The 23,570-nt window shown below is 44.7% G+C and overlaps 1 protein-coding gene and 1 long non-coding RNA gene across 4 annotated transcripts; one reads left to right on the forward strand and one right to left on the reverse strand.

Moving 5' to 3' along the window:
* Positions 1-469: 469 nt before the first annotated feature.
* LOC308468136 lies at positions 470-14,334 on the reverse strand. Its single transcript, XR_013981478.1, has 3 exons — positions 14,232-14,334; positions 1,649-1,800; positions 470-828 (listed from the first exon to the last, which is right to left on the reverse strand). It is a non-coding gene; the product is annotated as an uncharacterized lncRNA (long non-coding RNA).
* SLITRK4 (SLIT and NTRK like family member 4) lies at positions 14,076-22,199 on the forward strand. 3 transcript variants are annotated; one of them, XM_080990087.1, is made up of 2 exons: positions 14,076-14,558; positions 18,222-22,199. In XM_080990087.1, the coding sequence occupies exon 2, from the start codon at positions 18,284-18,286 to the stop codon at positions 20,789-20,791; it is 2,508 nt and encodes an 835-aa protein (XP_080846213.1). In that variant the 5' UTR covers positions 14,076-14,558; positions 18,222-18,283; the 3' UTR covers positions 20,792-22,199. The 3 variants fall into 3 exon arrangements, with proteins under 3 accessions (XP_080846213.1, XP_080846214.1, XP_080846212.1); XM_080990088.1 differs by lacking the exon at positions 14,076-14,558 and adding an exon at positions 14,605-14,724; XM_080990086.1 differs by lacking the exon at positions 14,076-14,558 and adding an exon at positions 14,780-15,802.
* The last annotated feature ends 1,371 nt before the right edge of the window (positions 22,200-23,570 follow it).

The raw sequence follows: 23,570 nt of genomic DNA on the forward strand, positions 1-23,570 counted from the left end.
GTTCCACTCCATATAATTGATCACATGATGAGGTGCATGTACACCATTTGAATTGCAATGCCAATCAACCGGAGGGGGGCTCAAATATTTTATTGGGGCCCCCAAAGACCCCTCTGCCACTAGGAGTTGGCTCCTATGGATTCTATGCATCTTCATCTCCACAGAAGGTGAAGGAGGTTTGCCAACAGAGACGTCTTTGTTGTCAACTGAGAAAACAGAAAGGAGAGGTTCCATCAGAATACTGGAAGATGTTTTGAGTCCTCCTGTTTATAAGAACATCAATGAACCTGACTGGATCAGGCCAATGAGCTGTCTGTCCCAAATCCTTTTCTCACAGTGATCAACCAGATGTCCAGCTGCTTGGATCATGCTTGCATCTGGTCAGCCTCTGTGAAAACAAGATGCTGACGTAGATGGGCCATTGGCTTGATCTAGCAGGATGTTCTTATGTTATTAACAGGAAGTTAAGAACCTGCGTCCACAGCATGGTTCACGCTAGTGATTCCCAACAGTTAGTACTCAGAGGCAAACTACCAGTGAATCGAGAATCTAGTCATCCTTGTTAGTAACTGCCAACAACCATTCCCTCAACTAGCTCCCATAATAGGCAAAAGGAGGGTATATGCGGGGCCCGGGGCTGGCAAACAGACCTATGGAAAGGAAACTTAAAGAAAAATGGGGGGGGGGGAGCAAAGCAGGGAAGGGGAGAATAAAGAAATTGCATCCTTCCTTCCCTTCTTCTGTGCCAGCATGAGCCCGGTAGAGCTTAGGATTTTTGGCAGTTCCTGTAGCTTCCATCCACCCTTTCCCGTCGCTTTTTGGATTGCTCTGTAATTTAGCAAAATGATGCTTGATATTACTGGCTTAGAATTCACCAAGTCTTAAGCGCTGCTGTTAAAAGTCCCCCACCCCTGTTCAAGAGCAACATTTAGTCCTTTTTAAAATACCAGAAACAGTTTGCATTGCAGAATTCTGAAAGCGTTCAAATTTCAAAATTTGGGGCCAGTACACATACATGTGCCACTGAAACTCTAAGTACTAGAAAGACTATCATATATTCACCATATCACTTCATATAAACCTTTCAATGTTTCTAAAATGAAACTTTAATGTTCTGTTCCATCATATCTTTTTTTGGAAAAAAACATGCTAAATATCAGCCTGTTTTTCTTTTACAAATATATACATATCATCTCTAAAATCTAAATATCAAATATTTAAGTGTGCTTAATCATCAAAATTCCTTCCCTTTACAGAAGCAAGCAGTCTGAGGTTTAAACTGGCCACATCCACGCTATGCATTTAAACCACCATGATACCACTTTAACAATCATGGCTTTTCCTAAAGAATTGTGGGAACTGTAGTTTGTTAAGATTGCTGGGAGTTGCTAGGGTACACTTATTCCCTTCAAAGCATTAACAATTAGTTCCTCTTCCCACGGAAATCTGAGATATGAAGATCTGCGAGGGGAATGTTGGTCTCCTAATAACTCTCAGCACCCCTTACAAACTACAGTTCCCACAGTTCTTTAGGGGAAGCCATGGCAATCAAAGTGGTGTCACAGTGTTTTAAATCCATGGTGCAGATGTGGCCTCTTACACCTAGTTCTTTATTTAAAGAGGTGGGTGAATACAGAACTGGTCTTACATGTGCACAAGTCTGGCTTCCCAGACTGGGACCAGAAAGTAATGGGAAATCTTTCTTTCTTTCTTTCTTTGCTTCAGGTACCTTCCATTCTCCTGAGTGTCCACTGCATGAGCCAGCCAGTCTTGTGTAAGTAACTGTTGTTGGGTTCTGCCCTATTAAAACAAAAACAAAAACAAGCATCACAGAGCATTGTCGATACAGTGACATTTCCTCAAAGCCTCATGAAAGGTTTTTCTGTCTTTCCTCCTTTTGGTGGGAAGACATTTTACAGGGAATAAAATAAGGAAAGAGAGGAGTAAGCACAATGAGCAGGTTTTCAGAACAAAACTAGGATGAGGAGGGGGAAAGGAGTGTGATGTCTTGTGTCATCTATAAACAACAATTAGAAGACATCACTGTCAGACCTCAGTAGACTCCCAAGGCAAAGGCAGCACTGGAAGGTAATCGGCTGCCTGCTTTGACCTACTAAAGAAGAACAGAAATGATAGAAAGAGATCCTCTATTTCCCCATCTCTCTCTGAAAAATATGAGGCCTCCTTCTCTACATTTTCTTATGAGGAAAAACTCCTTTCTGATATGAACACTGGGAGTAAATGCTGTCACTGCAGGACCACTGCGCATAAACCTTTTCAGATGCCAATGAAGGTGATGTGGAGAAGAAAAAGGCATTTCCCCAACACATACAAACAATGTAGAATAGATTCACAAAGTTCACTGCCACAGCAGCCAGCTTACTGTGGTGTTTAAAGTGTTGGGCTTCGAGGATGTGGAAGCTCAGGGTTCAAATTCCCACTCAGTTTGCATACATGAAGCTCACTAAAGGTGTATTCAGATATGAGGATTGTCATCTTAGCTTTCCTGAATGCAGCGATAGTGCTTCTGTCTTGAATTCTAACCCCTGTTGTGTTGATGGAACTGTGGCTGTTTGTTCAATATGTAGTGAAGGTGCTAGGCTAGCCTCCCTGGGGAGAGCATTCCACAAATGAGGAGCAGGAAAACAGGTAACCAGTCACTTTCCCTGCCATTGCTTTCCCTCTCTGCTGCTTTCCTCCTCTGCTGCCAGTCAGTGGAGACAATGCTGCAGATGTGGCAAGTTTAGCTTTAAATGTGAAATTTTACCAGATTTCTACTTCAAACCATCCAAATATTTCTAGCAAGCCCAATGAAAAAGCATGAAGACAATAGCTCTTCTCTGTCATTCTCGCCAAGCGGTCAGTGTTCAGAAGTATACAGTCTCTGAATATAGATGGCTGTAACCAAAAGCGTTTTACACTGAGTTGACCCACTGAAATGAAAGGACCTGATAGCCAGGTCCATTAATATCACTGGTTCTACTATGAACATTATTCAGCTTTGAAAGCTAAGCTGCAAAGTTGACCACTAGGCTGTTATTCCTTAACACTGGTTTAAATGTGTTTTACTGTGTTTTGACAATTGCTTTTAACATGTTTGTTTTTATTACTATGTATTTTATAATCATGTTTTCAAACATCGTAAGCCCAGGTTGGCCAAAAGATGGGATAGAAATGTTGGCATCCATCTGTCTCGAGAGAGACAATGGAGTACGCCTCTGAGGGTGAAGTCAAACTGCTGTGTAAGCTGGCTTGGGGTGCAAGCCTGGGCAGGCTGTATGGAGGTCCTGGGCTGTTCAGATGATAAGACAGTCCTCTTGGCCTTGCTGACGGGGTCCAAAGGAAAGCAGAGCAAGATGTCTGGCACCAGACTGGCTGCAGGAGTTGCCAGAAGGAGGCATAACAAGGCACCATTAGGTAGGCACCCTGGATTTCTGTAAGGTTTATTCTCCCGAAGATATCCCGCATGGCAGCAGAGATTCAGGATGAAGAGTTTTTCTTCAACTAGATGGGCTAACTTCCCAGGTGGACAAGCCCCATCTGCCCCTTATAAATGTGTCATCATCATCATTATAAATCAATAAAATTAGTAATAAGACAGTCCCTGCACTCAGGCATAACACACAAGGAACAAAAGTTTGGTAGAAAGTAGGAAAAAGTGGAAGCTTTGGCACCACTTCTTAAAGTCACTACTCTCATAATGACACTTATGATGAAATTTAGAATTATAGAATCATAGAGTTGTAAGGGACCATGAGGCTCCAACCCCCTGCAATGCAGGAATCTTTTGCCCAACATGGGGCTCAAACCCACAACCCTGAGATTAAGAGTCTCATGCTCTACCAACTGAGCTATGTATGGAAGTGCTTCCAGTAGCCTGCTGGAATGGTTGCCACTATGTGACAGTTGAGGGAAGGCCAGAGACAGCTGGTCTCCCAGCAGAGCTGGTGAAATAGCCCTGCCTCACTTCTCTCCCTCTGCTCCACAGCTTTAATGGAACGGGAGAGTTAGCAGCAGTCAGTCTCTCAGCACTGGGGGTGAATAACCCCGTTTCTTCACTTCTTTCAGTTGCCATCATTACCCTCATTTTAGAACAGTGTTAATTGGCTGATGCTGCATAGAAACAGGCAAACTGGATTTGATTCACACTGAGGATGCATTGAAGGGTGGGAGAGAAAAGCTGGGCGTTGCTGCAGGCAGCGGGATCACAGAATCGCAGAATAGTAGAGTTGGAAGGGACCACGAAGATCCTCTAGTCCAATCCCCCTGCAACGTAGGAATCTTTGGCCTAACATGAGGCTCGAACTCACAACCCAGAGGTTAAGAGTCTCATGCTCTACCACCGACTAAGCTATTTGGCCCAGTGATGGGAGTCACTTCTTGGGGGAGACATCAAAATACATTGTCCTTTGTTCCTTCTAGCCATTGGGGGCCAGGGACTGCACTCTTGTGCATGGGGCTGATAGATGGAGAAAGGACCCGAGTGAGAGGCAGAGAAGTGAAGATCCGGGTGGGGAGAAGAAAGCTCTCAGGTGAGAACTGGATGGGCCTGTCATTTTCTGTCAATGGCTGGTATTGAGAGCTGGCTTTGGACAGAAAGAAGGTTCTATATTTGTGCACTGTTTTTCTGTATTCTAAGACACCCTGAAACTGATTTCCCCCTCCCTTTATTTTTCTGCTCTTGTTAGAGAAACTGCATATTATTATGTACTTCTCCTTATTATGATTGTTTTGATTTTTATGTTGTATAGTTATTATGATATGCAGTGGACATTTGTGTTCTATGTTATAAACTGCCTTGTGGTCATTTGAAGAAAGGTGATACAGACATTTAATAAATAAAACAAAACTTCTAGGCATGGGTAAACCTAGCCAATCAAGAATGGCATGATTAATAGGCTAGACAATCAGACTGGATGATGCCACCACACTATGCAGCCAGTCAGATTTAGGAACATGAGAATATTGCCAAGGGCATTCAAAGCAAATTCAAAGCTAAGTCAATTATCCCTGACTAGGGAGATTCTTTTGACCCCACTTGGAAAGGTCACTGGTGGGGTAGAGGAATTTCTCCTGTCTGCTGGAAACAGATTTTAAAAATATCACCCCTAAGGATGCATTAGCAAAATTCACTCGGAGAGCAAAACTGCACTTAAAAAGAAAGGAGTATAAAGTATGTTGCCAAATATAAGAGATTTTAGAGGACCTAACTGTAACTGATAGAGAATGTAAAATTGACAAAATTAGGGCAACTTGAAAAAATAAAATAAAAAAACCTCCCAAACCCAGAAGCAAGAAAGGGAAAGATTAAAGCAGAGCAATGTACAAACAGCCCTGGCAGTAATCTTACTTTTTTCTGTGAATATTATCCCTGCAACATTAATTCCCCTTAAAGGAAGCAACAAGTCTCAGGCTCACAGTATATTTTCCAAGCAGATTATCATAGCAAACATGTCAGTTGACAAGTCTGGTTGAAAACAGCAGGTTTAATGAAGCACATGCGTCTGGCTTACGTTACTAAGAGGGCTTTAGAACACCACATTGGAAGGTGTCTCATACTAGCAACATAGGAAGAGGCCTTATACTGAGACAAACCTGTTGGTTTGTCCAGCGCACCATTGTCTACACAGGCCAGCAGCAGTGGCAGACTTTGGACTCTCAAATTTCAGCAGTGTGGTGCTAATCTTTGGGGGAGGGGGACACCTCTATTGCTCCATTCTACATCATTTTTGCTGCTCCTAAAATGCCTCTGCTGGTGATGGTTCTTCAGGGTTTCAGGAAGGTCTCCCAGCCCTACATGGAGATGTTGGGAATTGAACCTGGAACCTTCTGCATGCAAGGCAAATGGTCTGGCACTGAGCAACAGTCTTTCCCTTTTTTTCTGCTACCAGATCTGTTACTGCAGAGGTCGGAAACCTCATGAGCAATGGGCAAATGTGGCCCTGAATGCCTCTCTGTCCCACCCTCCAGTTTGCACCCTCTCCTCAGCACTCTCTTTTTCCCCCTCACACACCTCACTATTCTTGCTTTGCACTCCCTTTGTGTGTTTTTGCCTGCTTGGAATATGTCCTTACACTCTGGTTGTTATAGTTGTTGTGTTTTTTTTTAGAACACAGCATCAGTTCTATGCTAAAACTGTTTCTTTCTTTCTAAAACATGCCCTTTGAAATGCAAGTTTCTCCCCTATAGCCCTTATCTTTGGCTTGCAGAAAAGGCTATAAAGGCCCCCAATTCAGAAGTCACCCCAAGGGCAAGGGTGCCATCTCCCTTGCTCTCTAAAGCTTTATTTGCAGCCCTCAGTCGGGATGAATGTACGCTGCTGTCTGGGTGAGAGCCAGAGTAGGAGTGTCTGCAGAGGTGGAATGGGACTCCTGAATGTCTGAAAATTGATCTTGGGGTCCAAACTATTGAGAATAGATGGATTTGGAGTGTATGGATGTTTAGTATACTATTTTTTTTTCTGTTATAAGCATTGTTCTCTATCTTGTTCAGTTTTAAGCTGTCAAATAAGGTCTGTTAAATGATCTCATTTCTATTCATTTCATTCATATATACCCAGACCCTGGGATCAGCATCTGAGGCCCTTCTTCATGTGCCTCCTCCCAAGGGCAGCAGCATCAGGAGAGCAGGACTTTTCTGCAGTGGCTCCCTTTGTGTGGAATGCTCTCCCCAAGCAGGCTCACCTGGCACCTTCATTACATATCTTAGGTGTCATGAATGATTTAGTTGCAGGGGGTTGGATTAAATGACCCTTGGGGTCACTTCCAACTCTACAGTTCTATGATTCACTTTGCCTATGGCCCCACTCACCACTAGCATGTGACACACACACCACACCAGAAAGGAATCAGGCCCTGAGGACAAAACAAAATTTCTCTACTCAGGTGTATGGGTTGCACCTTTCTGATTGTGGTTGTTCGCACATGCTGAAATCATCACTGGATTCCACCACAGAGGTTTTCTCATTTCCACCTCCATGATGCTCTTGCTGCTCGAAGCAAAGCTAAACCACACACAGTTCTAGGGCATGTACAGAGTTCTGGCTGAATTAGGGTACTCTGCAACAATCGGTCTATCTTGCTAGGTTGTGTTTCCTTCCACTGGCCTTGAGATAGGGGAGAAATTCAATCCATTTAATAATATATAATAATTATTTCTTATTTGTATCCTGCCCTCCCCAGCCAAGGCCTGGCTCAGAGTGGCTAACATCATAAAAACAACACAATATACATAAAAACAGACATCAATTAATTAAAATACATCTTTAAATTATTTAACATTTAAAAGTGAACCTATGTCACATCATCCAACATAATATGAGAACCAAAATTCTCACTTGAAATTCACACTTCTCCAAATTCTGCAATACAGTTTTCCAGTCAAGCAATGCATTACAAAAACGCATAAGCTAGGGTAAAGCGTGCATACGAATGCAATTAATGGTGAAGGTAACATACAAAAATGCATTATATTAGGGGAAATAATATACTCATTTGTGTACATTACGAGAGAATGTGGTGAATTTTCATGAGAAAATTAATTCACAAGCTGATGTTGAACTGTGTTGAGCTAAACTAGAAAAAATAAGAAACTGAGAGAAACTTAAATTTTCAGCTTCACTCATCGCTAGTGGCTAGTTTAGACAACTTTGACAAGAATGACTAACCAATGACTCAGAGGTATATGGTCTGAATAGGGAAGCTCCACTTAACTAATAACTATTGATAGACCTAGCCTCTATTAATTCGCCCATCCCTACTGGCACCTGACCTTCAGATTCCAGATGTCAGGCTTTTTGTCTACCTCTGCCTGGATATTCTGGACCCTGAATCAGAGACTTTCAGGATTCAAAAAACCAACAACCCTGAGCTTTTCCACTGAGCTACAGACAGATATCTGAGACCCAACCAATCTTATTTGCAACACCGCCTAGTCACAGGAGAGGGTGTGACAACTAACACTTGCTAATCATCTCTTGAAATGATACTACAGATGAAAAAAAAATAGCATTCCAATCAGCCCAGGGGGCAAGGGGTGGTAGGAAGGAAGGTGGAGGTAGCAGGGTAGATGTTAATAATTAGGGAGCCCCATAGGTTTGGGGTTAAGAAGCTTACATAGCCAAACAAGGAGAGAAGGGAATGCAGCTTGTCAGGTTCAGGACTTTGGTCCTCACTCCTTCCTTAATTGCATGAAGAAGGAATGCAAAGAGGAGGCAACTGAGAGGAGGAGAAGTAGCAGAATTAAGGGGCTTTGGAGACTGACAGCAAGGGCCCTACTTGCCAGATGGTGCCAACACCTAATGCTGGTTTTGCAGTGTGTGGTTTCAAGCAGCCACATTGGCTCTTGTGCACATTCTGTGTAGCTTTTTTAAAAAGAAAAATGAAATTGATGCAATACTGGAACAACCCAGGTAGGGTAGATTGAGTTCTTCTAGGCCTAAGAAATCCTGAGGTTATGTTTACAGGAAGCGGGAAATGCCCATAAATGGCAGTTTCTGTTTGTCAAATTGTATCCGACTTCAAAGGAAACAACTTGTTGTGAATAATGGATGCTATACAAGGAACCAGCCTCAGCCTTCGGAGACTGCAGTGAGAAATGTGCTCTTGGCTGACGCGTGCCTCCCTGATGCAGGCGGTAGGTTACTCGCAGTAGCTTGGAGAGGTCTCCTGGATAAACTGGAGGAAGCTAGCTGGAAGTAATCTGGAACCATGCAGAGACGCAGATTTGACGGCATTTCTTCTGCTTTATTTGGCACAGTGCTCGGTTGCAGCGGCTCTGCCTTCCGTGTATTTACAGCTTCATGCTGCTTCCCCTCACATCGGTTCTTCAAAACGGTTGCCTGTGCAAAGACAGATTCTGTGCTGGCTTTCTCTCTCTCCCTCCCTCCTTCATTCTACAACTCCGACAGGCAATTGACTTGACATATCCAGCAAAGGGCTGGGAGGTGGGGCGACCATTCCCTCGCTGCCTTAAGAAAGGACATGCCCAGTCATCTGAAGAATCATGACAAGACTTTTCTGTACAGGCATTTTGAGTTTTGTAATATCAGATGCTGCTTGTGGAGGAGAGCAGTTGTTACTGCTCCGTCTGGCAGGAAGAAGATGTTACAGACTTGTTAACTATAAATTATTTTGTCATGGATGTTCCAGGATTCAGCTAGGCTCAGGGCAGCATATATGCTTTGTTTCACAACAAACCAGATGTAGTGACGGCTACCAACATAGACAGCTTTAAAAGAGCATTGCAGAAATGCATGGAGGTTAAAGGTTGTTAAGGGATAACAGCCATGATAGCTATGTCGTGCCTCCGCTGAAAGAAGCACGATGCCCCAGCAAAACATTTCCCGGGTATCACAAGTGAGGAGAGTGCTGTTTCATTCCGGTTCCACTTGTGGGATTCCCATAGGCATATGGTTGGCCACTGTAAGAACAGGAGTCTGAATGAGATGCAGAGCTCTTCCTAAATTCATGTATTGACCAATCCGACTGTAAGAACATAAGAAGAGCCTGCTGGATCAGGCCATTGGCCTTATGTTCTCACAGTGGCCACCTTGATTCTTGTAGGAAACTCTCAAGCAGAGCCAAACCTGAGAGCACTCACCTCCTGTGCTTTCCAGTAACTGGTATTCAGAAGCATTTATGCCTCTGACTGTGGAGTTGGAGCATAGTTAGCATAACTAGTAGCCGCTGATCACTTTGTCCTGCATGAATTTGCCGAACCCTCTTTTAAAGTCATTCAAGTTGGTGGCTATCACTGCAAGTTCCATAGCTATTTTGATTCAACAACAATGCCCAGTGTTCAGGAAGTTGGAGATGTTCCTGTAGTGTAATCTTTCATAGTCCATCATCTCCACCTGATGGGTGAGGATACGCACACACACACACCAGCAACAGGAGGGCTACAGCGGTAATAGCACCACTCTTTTTTGCCTTGGTCAGACAACACCTGGAACACTGTCTCCAGTTCTGGTCACCAGAACTTAAGAAGGACATTGACAAGCTAGAATGTGGGCAGAGGAGGGCAACCAAGATAATCAAAGATCTGGAAACTAAGCCTGATGAGGAGTGGTTGATGGAACTGGTTATTTTTAGTCTGAGAAGAGATATGATAGCCATCTTCAAATATATGAAGGGCTGTCACATGGAAGACAGAACAAGTTTGTTTTCTCCTGCTTTGGAGGGTAGGTCTCAAATCAGTGGTTTCAAGTTACAAGAAAGAAGATTCCGCCAAAACATCAGAAAAAACTTTATGACAGTAAGAGCTGTTTGACTGTGGAACCATCTCCCTTGGAAGGTGGCAGGCTCTCTCTCAATGGAAGTTTATAAGCAGCTGTCGTGGATGCTTTAGTTGAGATTCCTGAATCCCAGAGGGTTGGACTAGATGACCCTCAGGGTCCCTTCAAACTCTATGATTCTGTAGTATCCTCTCTGTCCCACAATACAAAAAATTGGTTACCATGAATCATTGGCTGCATTCACATTCCATTTCCCTCTTTTTTCCTGCATTTTATTGGAGTTTCCATAAAAGCCACAAATACTAATGGAATATCATGCATGTTTAGTGCTCATTTCACTGTTGATGCTGGAAAAAAAATCATTTTCAGCCTTCTTTACTCAGAAAATAACAGGAGTAAAGTGATGAAATGTGGGGCAGTATACTAGCATATGGTTCTTTCCATTTTTTTTTTTTAATCATGGGAGAACAGAAGCAGACATGTATGGAATGGGTGGGGAAATAGTGACATTGCCCAAAGGACTTTGTTGTGTTGCACGACACCCACTGATGTGAATGAAATTTAGCACAACATGCCAGTATATTGGCTTTAAAAAGCCGCAGTTCTGTAACACAACGGGTACCGCATTGTGAAAGGAACATTGGAAAATGGGACAAAAGCGCTAGCATTATAATCAGGAAAATTAATGCAATATGTCTGAATGCACCCATTGGTTGGCCATAGATATGGGGCAAACATACACAAGCCTGTCTGATCCTTAAGAAGCCCTGTTTGTGACCTGCAAGTAAGGGTCATGAGCCTGGTGCAGGGCTGGCAGAAGACATTTCGGCACCTAAGGCAAGCCACAAAGTGGCACCTCCCTGCCAGGGAATAAGAGGTGAGTGAAGCTCTACATCAGGACAGGGCAGATCTACTATGAAATAATAAAATGTGAGCTTCAGGGCTCCTAATCCCTGCTTCAGGGGCTCCAGAAGCAATTTTAGTCATGCCCACACTGCTTAACATTTTGCCATCTAGGAGGCCCCATTTGAGTTGTACAACTCAATTTTTATTTTTATTTTTTTGTATATATTTCGACAGTGCCAAAGTCTGAGCATCAATAGCACAGATGCTGTAAAGCTTGTTGTAAAAAACCCACTAAAGAAGAGAAAAGTGGCTGCCCAGATCTTGTTGCTGGTTGTGAAGGGGCCCTCATAACCGTTCAAGTTTCAGGCCCCCCAAAATGTAGGCCCACCACTTCATCAGAAAGAAGTGGGGGAGGGAAATCAAATCAACCATGTTCAATGGTTGAACTGGAAATCAAAGGCCATGGCAGCGGGGCGGGGGAGCTACTCTGAATCATGCCAGGCAGGTGTAGACTCCAGGAGACCCCAGAGGGCAGTGCCCACTGTTTCCTCCCATGGAGTGGGAAGAGAATTTGCCAAGAGGCTGCTGTAGAGGCAGCCTTTGAGGGTGCATCATCCTAATAGGTCTCCTGCCTCTACATAGGGGGGAAGTTGCTGAAAGGCTAGATCTCAGCAGGAAGTGATCTGACCATGACAAGGGACTGATGTCAATATCCCCCACCTTCTTCCTGCCCAGCTGAGAAAACACATCCAGAGTGTAACCTGTCACATGCATTAGGCTGATGATGTTGGGACAGCCCCATGGTTATCATGGCAGCCATAAAGTGCTGAACCACCCCAAAGCTAACCACTTTTGGCCTTCAGCATGGATGCTAAGTCCCCCAACACCAGCAGTCTGGGAGTCCTCAACACTGCCTCCAAGATCAGCTCTGTCAGGGAGACTGCTGGGCAGTGGGGTGGGTGGTGAACCAGCAGAATCCCTAAACTGCCCCGATTGCCTAGTACCAAGAACACACATCCCAAACTGGACACACAGAGAGAATCTCTATAGAACACAGAAACGCTGCCTCCCTTCCCCTCAAGTCTGCCTTGATGCTACCCTGAGTACTTAGAATATCCAAAGACGCACATTTAAAAGAAAGGAACTACATATGTGCATGCGCAGTGAGGTGTTATGTCATTTCTACCAATGTTTATGGGGTGTGGAGGTGACACTGATGCACTTCTTCATAAACATGCCCACATATATGTATGGAACAATGCACAGTAGGCAACTTCCTTACATGAAGATATGCTCAATTTCAAAGGCTCTGCACAAAACTGTTCTGTCAAAAACCTCAACCCTGTGTATTTCAAACCCTATGAGTATACATAGCCCTAATCCACAAAACCATAACCCACCATACATTTGCTAACCTTTAGGGTGCCCCGAGATGCTTTGTTGTTGTTGTTTTGCTACAATGGACTAATGCAGCTCCTCCCCTGGAAATTCAAAAGAAGAGTTTATTAACAGCTGTCAAAAGTGATACATGATCAGTAGCAGTATATCTATGCGTATTGGATGCTGGAAACTGACAACTAGCCTAGGTGGGTTAGTTTCATACTGTGAGGCTTGTAGGCTTCCCTGAAGTCAGTATATTGTGGAAGTGATGTGAGCACATACTGAAAATTTAGGTTTGCACAATTAAAGTGGATTGACGTGATCTGTTGCACATTCAGAACAAATCCACAGCAATGCACCTTTTGTAGCTAGGAAGGTAACAGGGAAATGCAGTGAGCAAATGTGGAATGGAAGTATGATGAACTAGAAGATATATAGATACAACAAAGCAAATCAGTATGCTCAGTGTCATAGCGAACATAAGAAGATCAGGCTGGATGAGCCCAATGGCACTTCTAGTCCACCCTCCTTTCTTTACAGATCCCAACCAGATGCCCGTGGGAAACCTGAGTACAAGAGTACTCCCTTCTTCCTGGTTTCCAGCAATTTGTATAACCTTCTTGCAAATGCTCAGTAAAGCATGGACATAGCCTAACCCCATTTGAGCTTTTGCACAAGGAAATCAGGATGAATGCCCAATAAACAGTTTGCCTTGTAAGAGATTCTGGAAGCACGTAGAAAAGGATAGGCCTTTGGTTTGGCCTGGTATGGCATTCTTATGCTTTTACGTGCTAAGGAAACACTGGCGGATTTACAATACTATTCAGATTATTTATGCCAAACAGTGGTAGTTTTCTCAGGCCACCCTGCCTAATGCAAACCAGCATCCCAAAATTATATCAGTTACATGAACCCATTTGTCAGTGTGGAGCTGGTTGCAAGGCTAAATAGTTAAGGAAGGTTGCTCTGCTCCTTTAAAACCCTCAATTTTCCCCTTGCCTGGCTTAAGTGCACATTTGCATCTTCAGAACCCCCCTCCCTCCCCTCCCTTCTCCAATCTGACATCTCTAAATAAAAACTCTCTGCTTGGACTAGTTGCCTCTTCTCCTGCCTTGGGAAAAATCTGTCCCGGTGCTCCGGGAGATATTCATTGCCACTTTAAATCATATTACAGCGTGCAAAGCAAAAATATGTGGGGTGGAGGGGAAGAATAAATAAAAATAAACCAGTGGTCTCTCAATGAGCTGACTGTACTTTGCATCAAGGGGAAGAATAAAACTAAGGAGGGGGAAGAGTGAGAAGCTGTATATTTATGTGTGTTAAAAATAATATATAATTGGTTTCTCGCGCCCCCCATCATATTGCAGCTGTTGCCTAGGCATAAAGAGCAGAGCGAGAGGTGGGATATATATATGAATATGTATATGTGTGTGTTGATATTGTGTGTGTGTATATATTCCTCCTTGCACAGATAACCTGTGAGAGAGGTAGAGAGGGAGATTTTTCAAAAAGTTATTATTGGGAAATAGCAAAGCGGCTGGTATTCTCAGCGAACCGAAGTCTGCAGAATTGCTCCGCCCTTCTCAGCTTGTTGGAAGGGGTGTTAAATTCTTGAGCATTGGGAATGGGAGCAGAGGCTTCACGCTCTCCTTTCCTCCTCTCTCCGCCAGTATCACTACTGACCCCGCCTCGTTTTCTAGTGAGATGCGGTGCAGACACTAAGCCTTAAAGCTCAGGAACGTGCCCCCCGAGAACAAGACGGACTAGTCACCTAGGTCAGAAGGACTGCTAGAAGCGTTTTCTCCTTCTCCTCCTCCTTGTTCGCCCCCCGCCTCGCCTGCCTTCCACTCTTCTCTGCATTACCTGGACGCTGAGCATCGCTCGCTCTCTGTGCGTGGGGGGGGGGGTGCAGCTCCATCAGAACCTCGAGTGTTCCATCTCGGGATGACGCGACAGGGATCCCAACTCCTCGCTTAAAGGCAGCTTCGTTTAGGAGGCAAGCGGTGGGCTCCGGAAGGGCTTTCCCGCACCCACATCTTCTTCCTATTTATTTTTATTTCCACCATCTCCAGCTGGCTGAGTAGGAAACTGGACGAAGGTACGGTGGCACTTCTCCCTCCCTCCCTCCCCCGCCAAAAAAGCACCCAAGCTAGGAACGGCGCGGTTGGTGGGGTGGTTTAGCGGCGCGTATTTCTTACTGGTATGGAGGACGGGGATGGATCTGTGCCTGTGATTCTTTTGCTTCTCCCTCCCCGCCAAACTAGGTATTCGTCTTTTTTCGTGTATTAAGGGATAGAGAGAGGTGTCTGGTGTGGGGGAGTGGAGTTATTATTATTATTATTAGGAGTATAAGAAGTATATTTGGTTGCGTGGACGAGGTCTCTGGGTCCTGAGGTTTCTCTGGACTTTATGCAAAAGAGAATTACTCAAAGCGCAGAGGGAGAGTGCGTGAAACTCTCCTGCGGTTGGACTGAGGGACCTAGAGCCGCGGGCTGCCGTCTAGGTGGACCTGCTGATAAGCGGCTTTTGTGTGTGAGAGAGAGTGTGCAGGGGGTGGCAGTGTGTGTGCACGACCTCCAGCGGCGTGTGGCTCGCCGTGCGCCCTTCTCTCCAGGCCGTGCGGTCGTGAGAACGCGCGATCCTCCCGTGCAGCGTGTGAATATATATTTTTGCCGGTGTAACCTTGGGGGGTATGTGTGTGCGCGCGTGCGCCAATGTCTCCTCGCCTCCCCTCCACGGTTCGGGTCCCAGCATTAGCTCGGCGTATATGTGAGAATTTTGCATGGAGGACTGTCGGTCCTGTTTCTGTGCGTACGCGTATCTTCTCTTGCACTGGGGCTGTATCCTGTGGCTCGGGCGCATCTTAAGCGCATCTCTGGGCTGCGTCTCTCAAGTGCGTTTTGGACGCCGGGCGCTTGTGTGTGTGTGTGTGTGCGCGCGCGCGCACGCCTTTGCGCACCTTCTGCTCTCCCTGCCTGCTGGGGTGTGTGTGTGTGTGTGTGTGTGTGTTTAGCTGGTTCCTTTCCTGATCCGTGTGTTTGTGTGTGTGTGTGTGTGCGCGTGTGCGTGTGCGCGCTCGTGCGATTCTTTCTCTGTGTGCCCTGCGTTGTGTCGCATGGAGAGCTGGCGCTGAGTACGGGGCTCCGTAGCCTGCTTGGGTCTCCTCTGTGTGTGTGTGTGTTTTGGGGTGGGGAGAGAAGAGAAGAGAAAGCAAGCACACACACACACACACAAGTCCCCATCACGTAGAGAGAGAACCCCAGAAACTGCATAGCAGAGAAAGGGAGAGAAAGACAGAGGAACCAGAAGCCGCGTTTGGGTAGCTTGAGCCGGCTAAGCAAGGTAAGGATGGGGGGGGGGGGGTTGAGAGAAAAGGGGTAGGCTTTTTCCCAAGATAAGAAAAGCGCGCGGGGGATGGAGATTGCATGCATTTCAGCAATGGGGGGAGTGTGTTCAGAGGGACGGTTTCTCCTTTGCAAATGGATCTTTCCCTTGCAGTTCTCTGTCTCACCCCCTCCCTATTTCCTCTGGAGATCCACGTGAAAGGGGTTTGTTTGGTGAGAAAGAGAGAACTGATTTTGGGAGCGACGGGGTGGGGGCGCTTGACACTGTCTTCCACCCACCCGTTTCCCCGCCGGCCCTCCGCTCCGATATATCTATCTATCTATCTCCCGGGCGGGCCGCGAGGGTATGAAAGAGAGGAGGAGGTGAAAAGAGAGACCCTCTTCCGAGCGCCCCGAGGGAGCTGCCCGCACGCCGGAGGCAGGCGATCCGGGAGCGGCAAGGCTGCGGCAAAGCATTGCGGTGGAGCACCCCCCGCACCGCACCGCTGCCGCCGTCCCTAGGGAGAAACCGGGCAGGGAGCCCGCCAGCTTCGGATGGGGGGGCGGGAGGCGGAAGGCAGCCCAGCTGTGGGTTCTTCCTCCTCAAGTCATAGCTTCCCTCTTCCATCTCATAGCAGTCAGCCTCTCCGTTCCTCGATCCTGCCCCAGAGGCCTCATTCAGTGCCATGGGAAGGGTCCTTCTACGAATTTTTCAGACCTCCGTCCATCATCCATCTTCTCCACGCCACCACTTTCTCTTCCAAAGAATCCCAGCGCTCCCTCAACCTCTCCCACGTTGCCCAGTCCTCGCTGTATCCGTCGCCCCCAAAAGATCCGAGCCTGCATGTTCCTCTCTTTTCCATCCTGCCTTTTCTACTCTTCTTTCTGATTCTCTCCCCCCCCCCCCGTCTGCCACACTCTACCCCTGTTCATCCCTGACTCCCACCCTCCTCTCCATTTTGCTTCCCTTCTGGTCTCCCATGACCTCCACCTTCTCTCCAGGCTCAGTTTTTCCTTACTCACTTTCCTTACACATTCCTGTCCTGGTCTAATCACACATATACTTTCCTTTCTTCCCCACCAGACACAGATTTCTGCATCCTTTTCATCCTTCAAATTCTCCTTGGCCTTCCCTTCCTCCCCCCTTTCTTCTCCTTCTCCTTCCTTCTTTTTCTAACACCGCCCCAAGTTCCATTCTGTGATCTTCATTGTTCTCCAAGACAACTCCTGGACTTCCTTAGCAACCCATTTTATTTTATTTTATTTTATTTTGCAACTCATTTTTCTTCTCTTCTCTCCCTCTCCCTCTCTCTCCTTCATAAAGAAGGCAACCCAAATGTTTAAATGTCACAAATGCGGTTCAGCAACTTCTTCCCCCAGGAGGTCAGGCAGGGTCCTGTGTTGAAATAAAACTTGAATGCACATCTGCTGCCAGATTAGGCCATAGATGTGTGTGTTTGTGTATGTGTAAGATTCATGGAATCCACCTCCTGTGAGAATGCAGAGGTTTGGGGCAAATTATATAAGGTTCTGCATGATAAAAGTTGCTGGACAGTTTGGATGGATTTCAGCCTAGTGAATTATGACTCTGGTTTGCACTGCCGATTAAGGTGCCCTTTTGGGATGCTGGATGCACACACACACACACACACACACACACACACCTATAATAAGCACTGTTAATTTGTAAATGTAGAGAGCTGTAGCCTCTGGGTTATGAGGGGGAGTAGTTAATGTTCCTGGGTTGCATTTTTTTGGGGGGGGGGATTTTTAGCATAAATCTAAAAAAAGAACAGGAGGCACATATCAATGGCTGGCACAGAACTCAGAATCAATAGGGGGACAGCATGCATTTGCAATGAGCATTGTGTAAGAGCAGATGACCATCTTCTCTTCCCTAGATTCATTCCTTGCTCACTCCCGCTTGCATCTTTGCCTTTCTGTGCTAGATTGTCTCTCCCGCGCCCCACACACTGCCTCTCTTTCTCCTGCCTTTGGAATGGATTATGCATTGCTTCCAAATACGTGATCCAAATCCTTCTGACTATGTGCAAAATGACCGGCATTGGAATGCTAAGCATACATTACAATGGAAATGCAGTTTAGCGGGGGCTCATTCTGTTTTGGTATTCACGCCGTACACAAGACAGAGTAATGCACTGTATCCATGTATTGTGTGTATTTGAAAAAGAGAGGCTGAAGCTATGGATGGATAGACACTGATCAGAGTTATAATTTCAAATGCAAGGTACATCTGTGCCCTTTTTTGAATTGCCGCAATACATTTTATGTTGTCCTTGTACTGTACCTATTCTTGTTCAGCAACAGTAGCTCAATGTGTGCTGTTCAGCTATTTACTATTAGTACTATTTTTATTTTTTATTCCTGGAATTATTACTACTGAAACATATTCTATCTTTGTCCTCCTTCTTTTGTAGATTATCTGTCTTTGTTCAGGAGCAGTAGGCTTGATTGCTGATCCTAAAACAAAACAAAAAAGATGCTTCTGTGGTTCTTTCTGGTGTTGTCCAGCCCAGCTTCTTCTACGGATCCAGAGACTGACTCATCTGTGGAAATTTGCAATGTTTGCTCCTGTGTGTCGGTGGAGAATGTACTTTATGTCAACTGCGAAAAGGTTGCAGTCTACAGACCAAACCAGCTGAAACCACCTTGGTCTAATTTCTATCACCTCAATTTTCAGAACAACCTCCTCCTCCTCTTGTATCCAAATACATTTCTTAACTTTACTCATGCTGTGTCCCTGCAGCTGGGTAACAATAAATTACAGAACATTGAGGGAGGAGCTTTCTTAGGTCTCAGTGCGTTAAAGCAGTTGCACTTGAACAACAACGAATTAAAGATCCTCCGAGCTGACACCTTCCTTGGCATCGAGAACTTGGAGTATCTCCAAGCTGACTACAATTTAATCAAATATATTGAAAGAGGAGCCTTCAATAAGCTTCACAAGCTGAAAGTCCTCATCCTTAATGACAATCTGATTGCCTTCCTTCCTGATAATATTTTCCGTTTTGCTTCTCTAACCCACCTAGATATACGTGGGAATAGAATACAGAAGCTGCCGTACATTGGAGTTCTGGAGCACATTGGCCGCATCGTTGAGCTGCAGCTGGAGGACAACCCATGGAATTGTACTTGTGATCTGTTGCCTTTGAAGGCATGGCTGGAGAACATGCCCTATAACATCTACATTGGGGAAGCCATCTGCGAGACTCCCAGCGATTTGTATGGGAGGCTTTTGAAAGAAACCAACAAGCAAGAGCTGTGCTCCATGGGAACAGGGAGTGATTTTGATGTGCGCATCCTGCCTCCATCACAGCTTGAACCTGGTTACAGCACACCTAATGGCCATGCAACACAAACATCCATGCACAGATTGGTAACCAAGCCTCCCAAGACGACAAACCCTTCCAAGATCTCAGGGATAGTCGCTGGGAAATCACTCTCCAACCGTAATCTCAGTCAAATAGTAAATTTTCAGACCAGAGTGCCACCTCTGACACCTTGCCCACACCCCTGCACTTGCAAAACACACCCTTCAGATTTGGGATTAAGTGTCAACTGTCAAGAAAGAAATATTCAGTCACTGGCTGAGCTTACCCCCAAGCCGCTGAATGCTAAGAAACTCCATGTCAATGGCAATTATATTAAGGATGTGGATACTTCTGATTTTGCAGAGTTTGAAGGGCTGGATTTACTCCACCTGGGCAGCAATAGAATCATGACCATTAAAGGGGAGGTTTTCCGCAACCTTACAAACTTGCGGAGATTGTATCTAAATGGCAATCAGATTGAGAGGCTGAGTCCCGAAATGTTTGCTGGCCTCCACAATCTCCAGTACCTGTATTTGGAATACAATGTCATCAAGGAAATTTTAGCAGGCACTTTTGACCTCATGCCAAACTTGCAGCTTCTGTACCTGAACAACAACCTGCTACGGAGTCTGCCAGCCTACATTTTTTCTGGGGCTCCCCTTGCTCGGTTGAACTTGAGAAACAACCATTTCATGTACCTGCCTGTAAGTGGTGTGCTCGATCATCTGAAATCCCTGACACAGATTGATCTGGAAGGGAATCCGTGGGACTGCACTTGTGATTTGGTTGCTTTGAAGCTGTGGCTGGAGAAGCTCAATGACGGCATTGTGGTGAAGGAACTGAGATGTGAGACGCCTGTGCAGTTTGCTAACATGGAGCTGAAGACACTAAAAAATGAGATCCTGTGCCCCAAACTTCTGAAGTCTGCTGTTTTCACTAGTCCTGCACCCTCTGTCACATTTACAACACCATTGGGCCCCATTCGTAGTCCTCCAGGTGGTCCTGTTCCATTGTCTATCCTCATCTTAAGCATATTGGTAGTGCTCATTTTGACTGTCTTTGTAGCTTTCTGTCTTCTCGTCTTTGTCCTCCGCCGCAACAAGAAACCGTCAGTGAAGCACGAAGGTCTGGGGAATCCAGAATGCAGCTCCATGCAACTTCAGCTTCGGAAGCATGATCACATGTCAAACAAGAAGGACACTCTGGGGGCAGAGGCCTTCATCCCCCAAACCATTGAGCAGATGAGCAAAAGCCATGCCTGTGGCTTAACGGAAACAGAAACAGGCTTCATGTTTGCCGAGCCATCGGGGCAGAAGGTCATCCTGCGAAACAACAGTGAGAAGGATAAAGATTTATTGCACATGGATAGCAGGAAAAGACTTAGCACAATTGACGAACTCGATGAGTTATTCCCAGGACGGGATTCCAATGTCTTTATTCAAAATTTTCTTGAAAGTAAAAAAGAATACAACAGTATAGGGGTCAGTGGCTTTGAAATACGGTATCCAGAGAAACAGCAAGACAGAAAAAACAAGAAATCTTTAATAGGGGGTAATCACAGCAAAATAGTCGTTGAGCAAAGAAAGAGCGAATATTTTGAGCTGAAAGCGAAACTTCAGAGCTCACCAGACTACTTGCAAGTCCTTGAAGAACAAACAGCACTGAATAAAATGTAGGTCATGCAATCTTATATCCTGCAGAGGACCTGTATTTAATGATGCAAGTGCCTTTTGTTGACTTTTAATTTCCATATAGATATTCAACCAGTAGGCATAGAGGCAGGTGATCTTATGGGTGTGTGATAAAACTTGCTCCAAACAGATATTATTTCATGAAACTCTTGCGCTGTGGAATCCTGTAGGGGTTTACTGCAAAACTCTATTGCCAAAGTGTTGCTTTATACACGTATTACACTGAATTTAACCTCAAGAGGCATATATGTTTTGTACCCTAGTTGCAAAACTCTTCATCACTTTGTGATTTGTTAAAGCAAATGCAAAAGTGAACAGGAACGAAACTGGTACCGCTGTTAGTGTACTCAGCTGAGTCATCCATCTGCACATGGATTAAAAAGTTGGTGGAGGAACTGGAAATAACCATTCCCTATGGTGTGTGATGTTGTAAGCAGCACTGTTTTAGAGAATACCTGAAAAAAAGTTTTTACAAAACAAAAAACTTTTAAAAAGCATGCAAAAGAAAGAACAGTCGATAGTATGTGTAAAATTGGTTACCTTTATGGCCTGCATCTTGAAACTGCTGGATTTATAATGTTAAATTGTGCAGAGATCTTTGTTTAAAATATACCATGCATTGCATCCCTACAAATCAATTTGACCATCTGACGCATACCACAAATTGGCATAAGATGGAACCAACTCAACCCAAGCTGATGAACAAAACAAAAATGGTGGTGTACACAATTGGAAGAAAATACTTGATGTGGGACTACTCTGTGGCTTCTCAACCCCTGTTAACCCATTCTCAGTGATGTGAAACTCCTTTCAAACCCCTAGAGGTTATCCAAAATTTTCAAAAAGATTGCTTGCTGTGTGAGCGTTTCAGAAATTATTTTTGTAATATAATTCATATTTATGAAATACTTTGTATACTAAATAGGAAAAAAATTATGTACTCCTCAATATGTATTTAAATATGCCTGATTTGTTTTCCTGGTCACAAAGGTGCATTAATCATTCAGTATAATTTAAAAAAAGAACAATATACCAAACAGAAACTGTTGATGAAATGTATAGATTTATTTGAAAGTCAATGTGATCAGGTCTAAGACGAATAATAATAATAATGATAATAAAATTATGTTCTGTACTACGCTTGTGAAATTAGCAGGTGATCTTACTTAAGATTTGTTCCAAGAGAATTGTACAGAGTTAGGTAGATTTGCTCTAAACCTTTTGATATATCATATGCTTCTGGTTGCCGCTAGTGTTTTTGAAACACCCGGACTCCATTAGGCTTTCATTTTGTTCTTAAGTCTACTCAGATTGGGTGTTGGGGAACTTTAGCCCTGCAGATGTTGCTGAATTATGACTTCCATCATCCCTGGCCATTGACCATCTATACAATATGAAGGCAGATGGGGAAGCTGTGGCCCTCCAGATGTTGTTGGACTACTCTCATCATCCCTAACCATTTACCAAACTGACAGGGGTGATGAAAACTGGAATCAAACAAAGGAGGACCATGACTTCCCAATCCCTATTGCAAAGTGTGTAATGTTGATTGTAGTTTGTCAGGTGTTTGTAAACCATCACTGGTTGTTTTTTTCCAGCTTCAGGCTGGAACCAACAACAGGAGGTTTTCCAAGACTTTACTCGGAGGGTTGCACACAACCATACATGTAAATCGTGTGCACATAGGTCAAATAACCCTATGAATGGTAGTTGTTCACGGTGCTGGGCTCTGTGAGGGGTAAACTACAGTCCCAAGATTCCTGGGTGGGTGTGCTTTAAATGTACAGTGGGTGTGCGCAGCAATTTCCCAGGACAGTGCTACTCTGTTTTCCAGTTCCCGAGAATCACTTGGCATGTCTGTGTTCCTATTTTTATGTCGTTTGGTGGTGCTTTCTTAAACCTTTAGTTAGTGTCAGTTGCTAGATATGTTCAGGGTTCTGCAACCTATCCTGGTCTCTAACAAGTTCTGTAAGCAGAAGGGGGATACTTTTCCCCTCTAACGCACATTCATGTATGTGTGTGTGTGTGTGTGTGTGTATCATCAACCACTGCACAATGCAGCTACCAAGGTATGTTTTGAACTGTTGATAACCCAGTTTAGGACAGCCTTTTAGCATGCACTTAATGCAAAGGACAATTGGCTTTCAAATCAGTGGGGCATAAGGAGACAGAGATGGGATGGAGCAACTGCGGCCGTGCAATGTTGTTGGTCTCTAGCTCCCATCATCTCTGGCCATTAGTCATGCTGTTGTCCAATAATATCCCAAAGGCACCACTATGCTGGCTACCTATGGTCTAGGAGGATTGCTGAGACACACTGAGCCCATTATTTAGCTTGCCACTGTTTGCAAAATGAAAAAGAAAGTCGGGTTAGATGAGGGACTGGGACTTGTTACCCTCCAAATGTTGCTGAATTACCAATCCTATCACCCTTGAGAACTGATCATGCTGCCTGGACTGGAGTTGATGGGAGATGAAGTCCAACATCATCCTTTGAGGTGCAATTTGCTCAACCCCGAAGTCAAGCAATTGGTGAAGACCAATGTGCAGTTTTTGTGTTTGTGTTGGGGTAGTTCTTAGGTACTGATCTTTTCTCCTTAGAATTGTTGAAGGATATGCAGTTTTCTGTGCATCCCAAATTGGTAGGCCACCATTTGTGCAGGCTGAGTTTTGAGATATCACTAACTTAGCAGAGTTGGTGATATGCAGTGGGTTTTAATGATAATTTTGTAACACACAGGACCTGCTCCACCATTAAGCAGAG

Source organism: Podarcis pityusensis (assembly GCF_964106645.2).
Source record: "Podarcis pityusensis genome assembly, chromosome: Z".
Classification (NCBI taxonomy): Eukaryota; Metazoa; Chordata; class Lepidosauria; order Squamata; family Lacertidae; genus Podarcis; species Podarcis pityusensis.

Excerpts from the sequence above, each read along its gene's own strand:
- SLITRK4 (XM_080990087.1), top strand. The coding sequence starts at position 18,284 with ATGCTTCTGTGGTTCTTTCTGGTGTTGTCCAGCCCAGCTTCTTCTACG.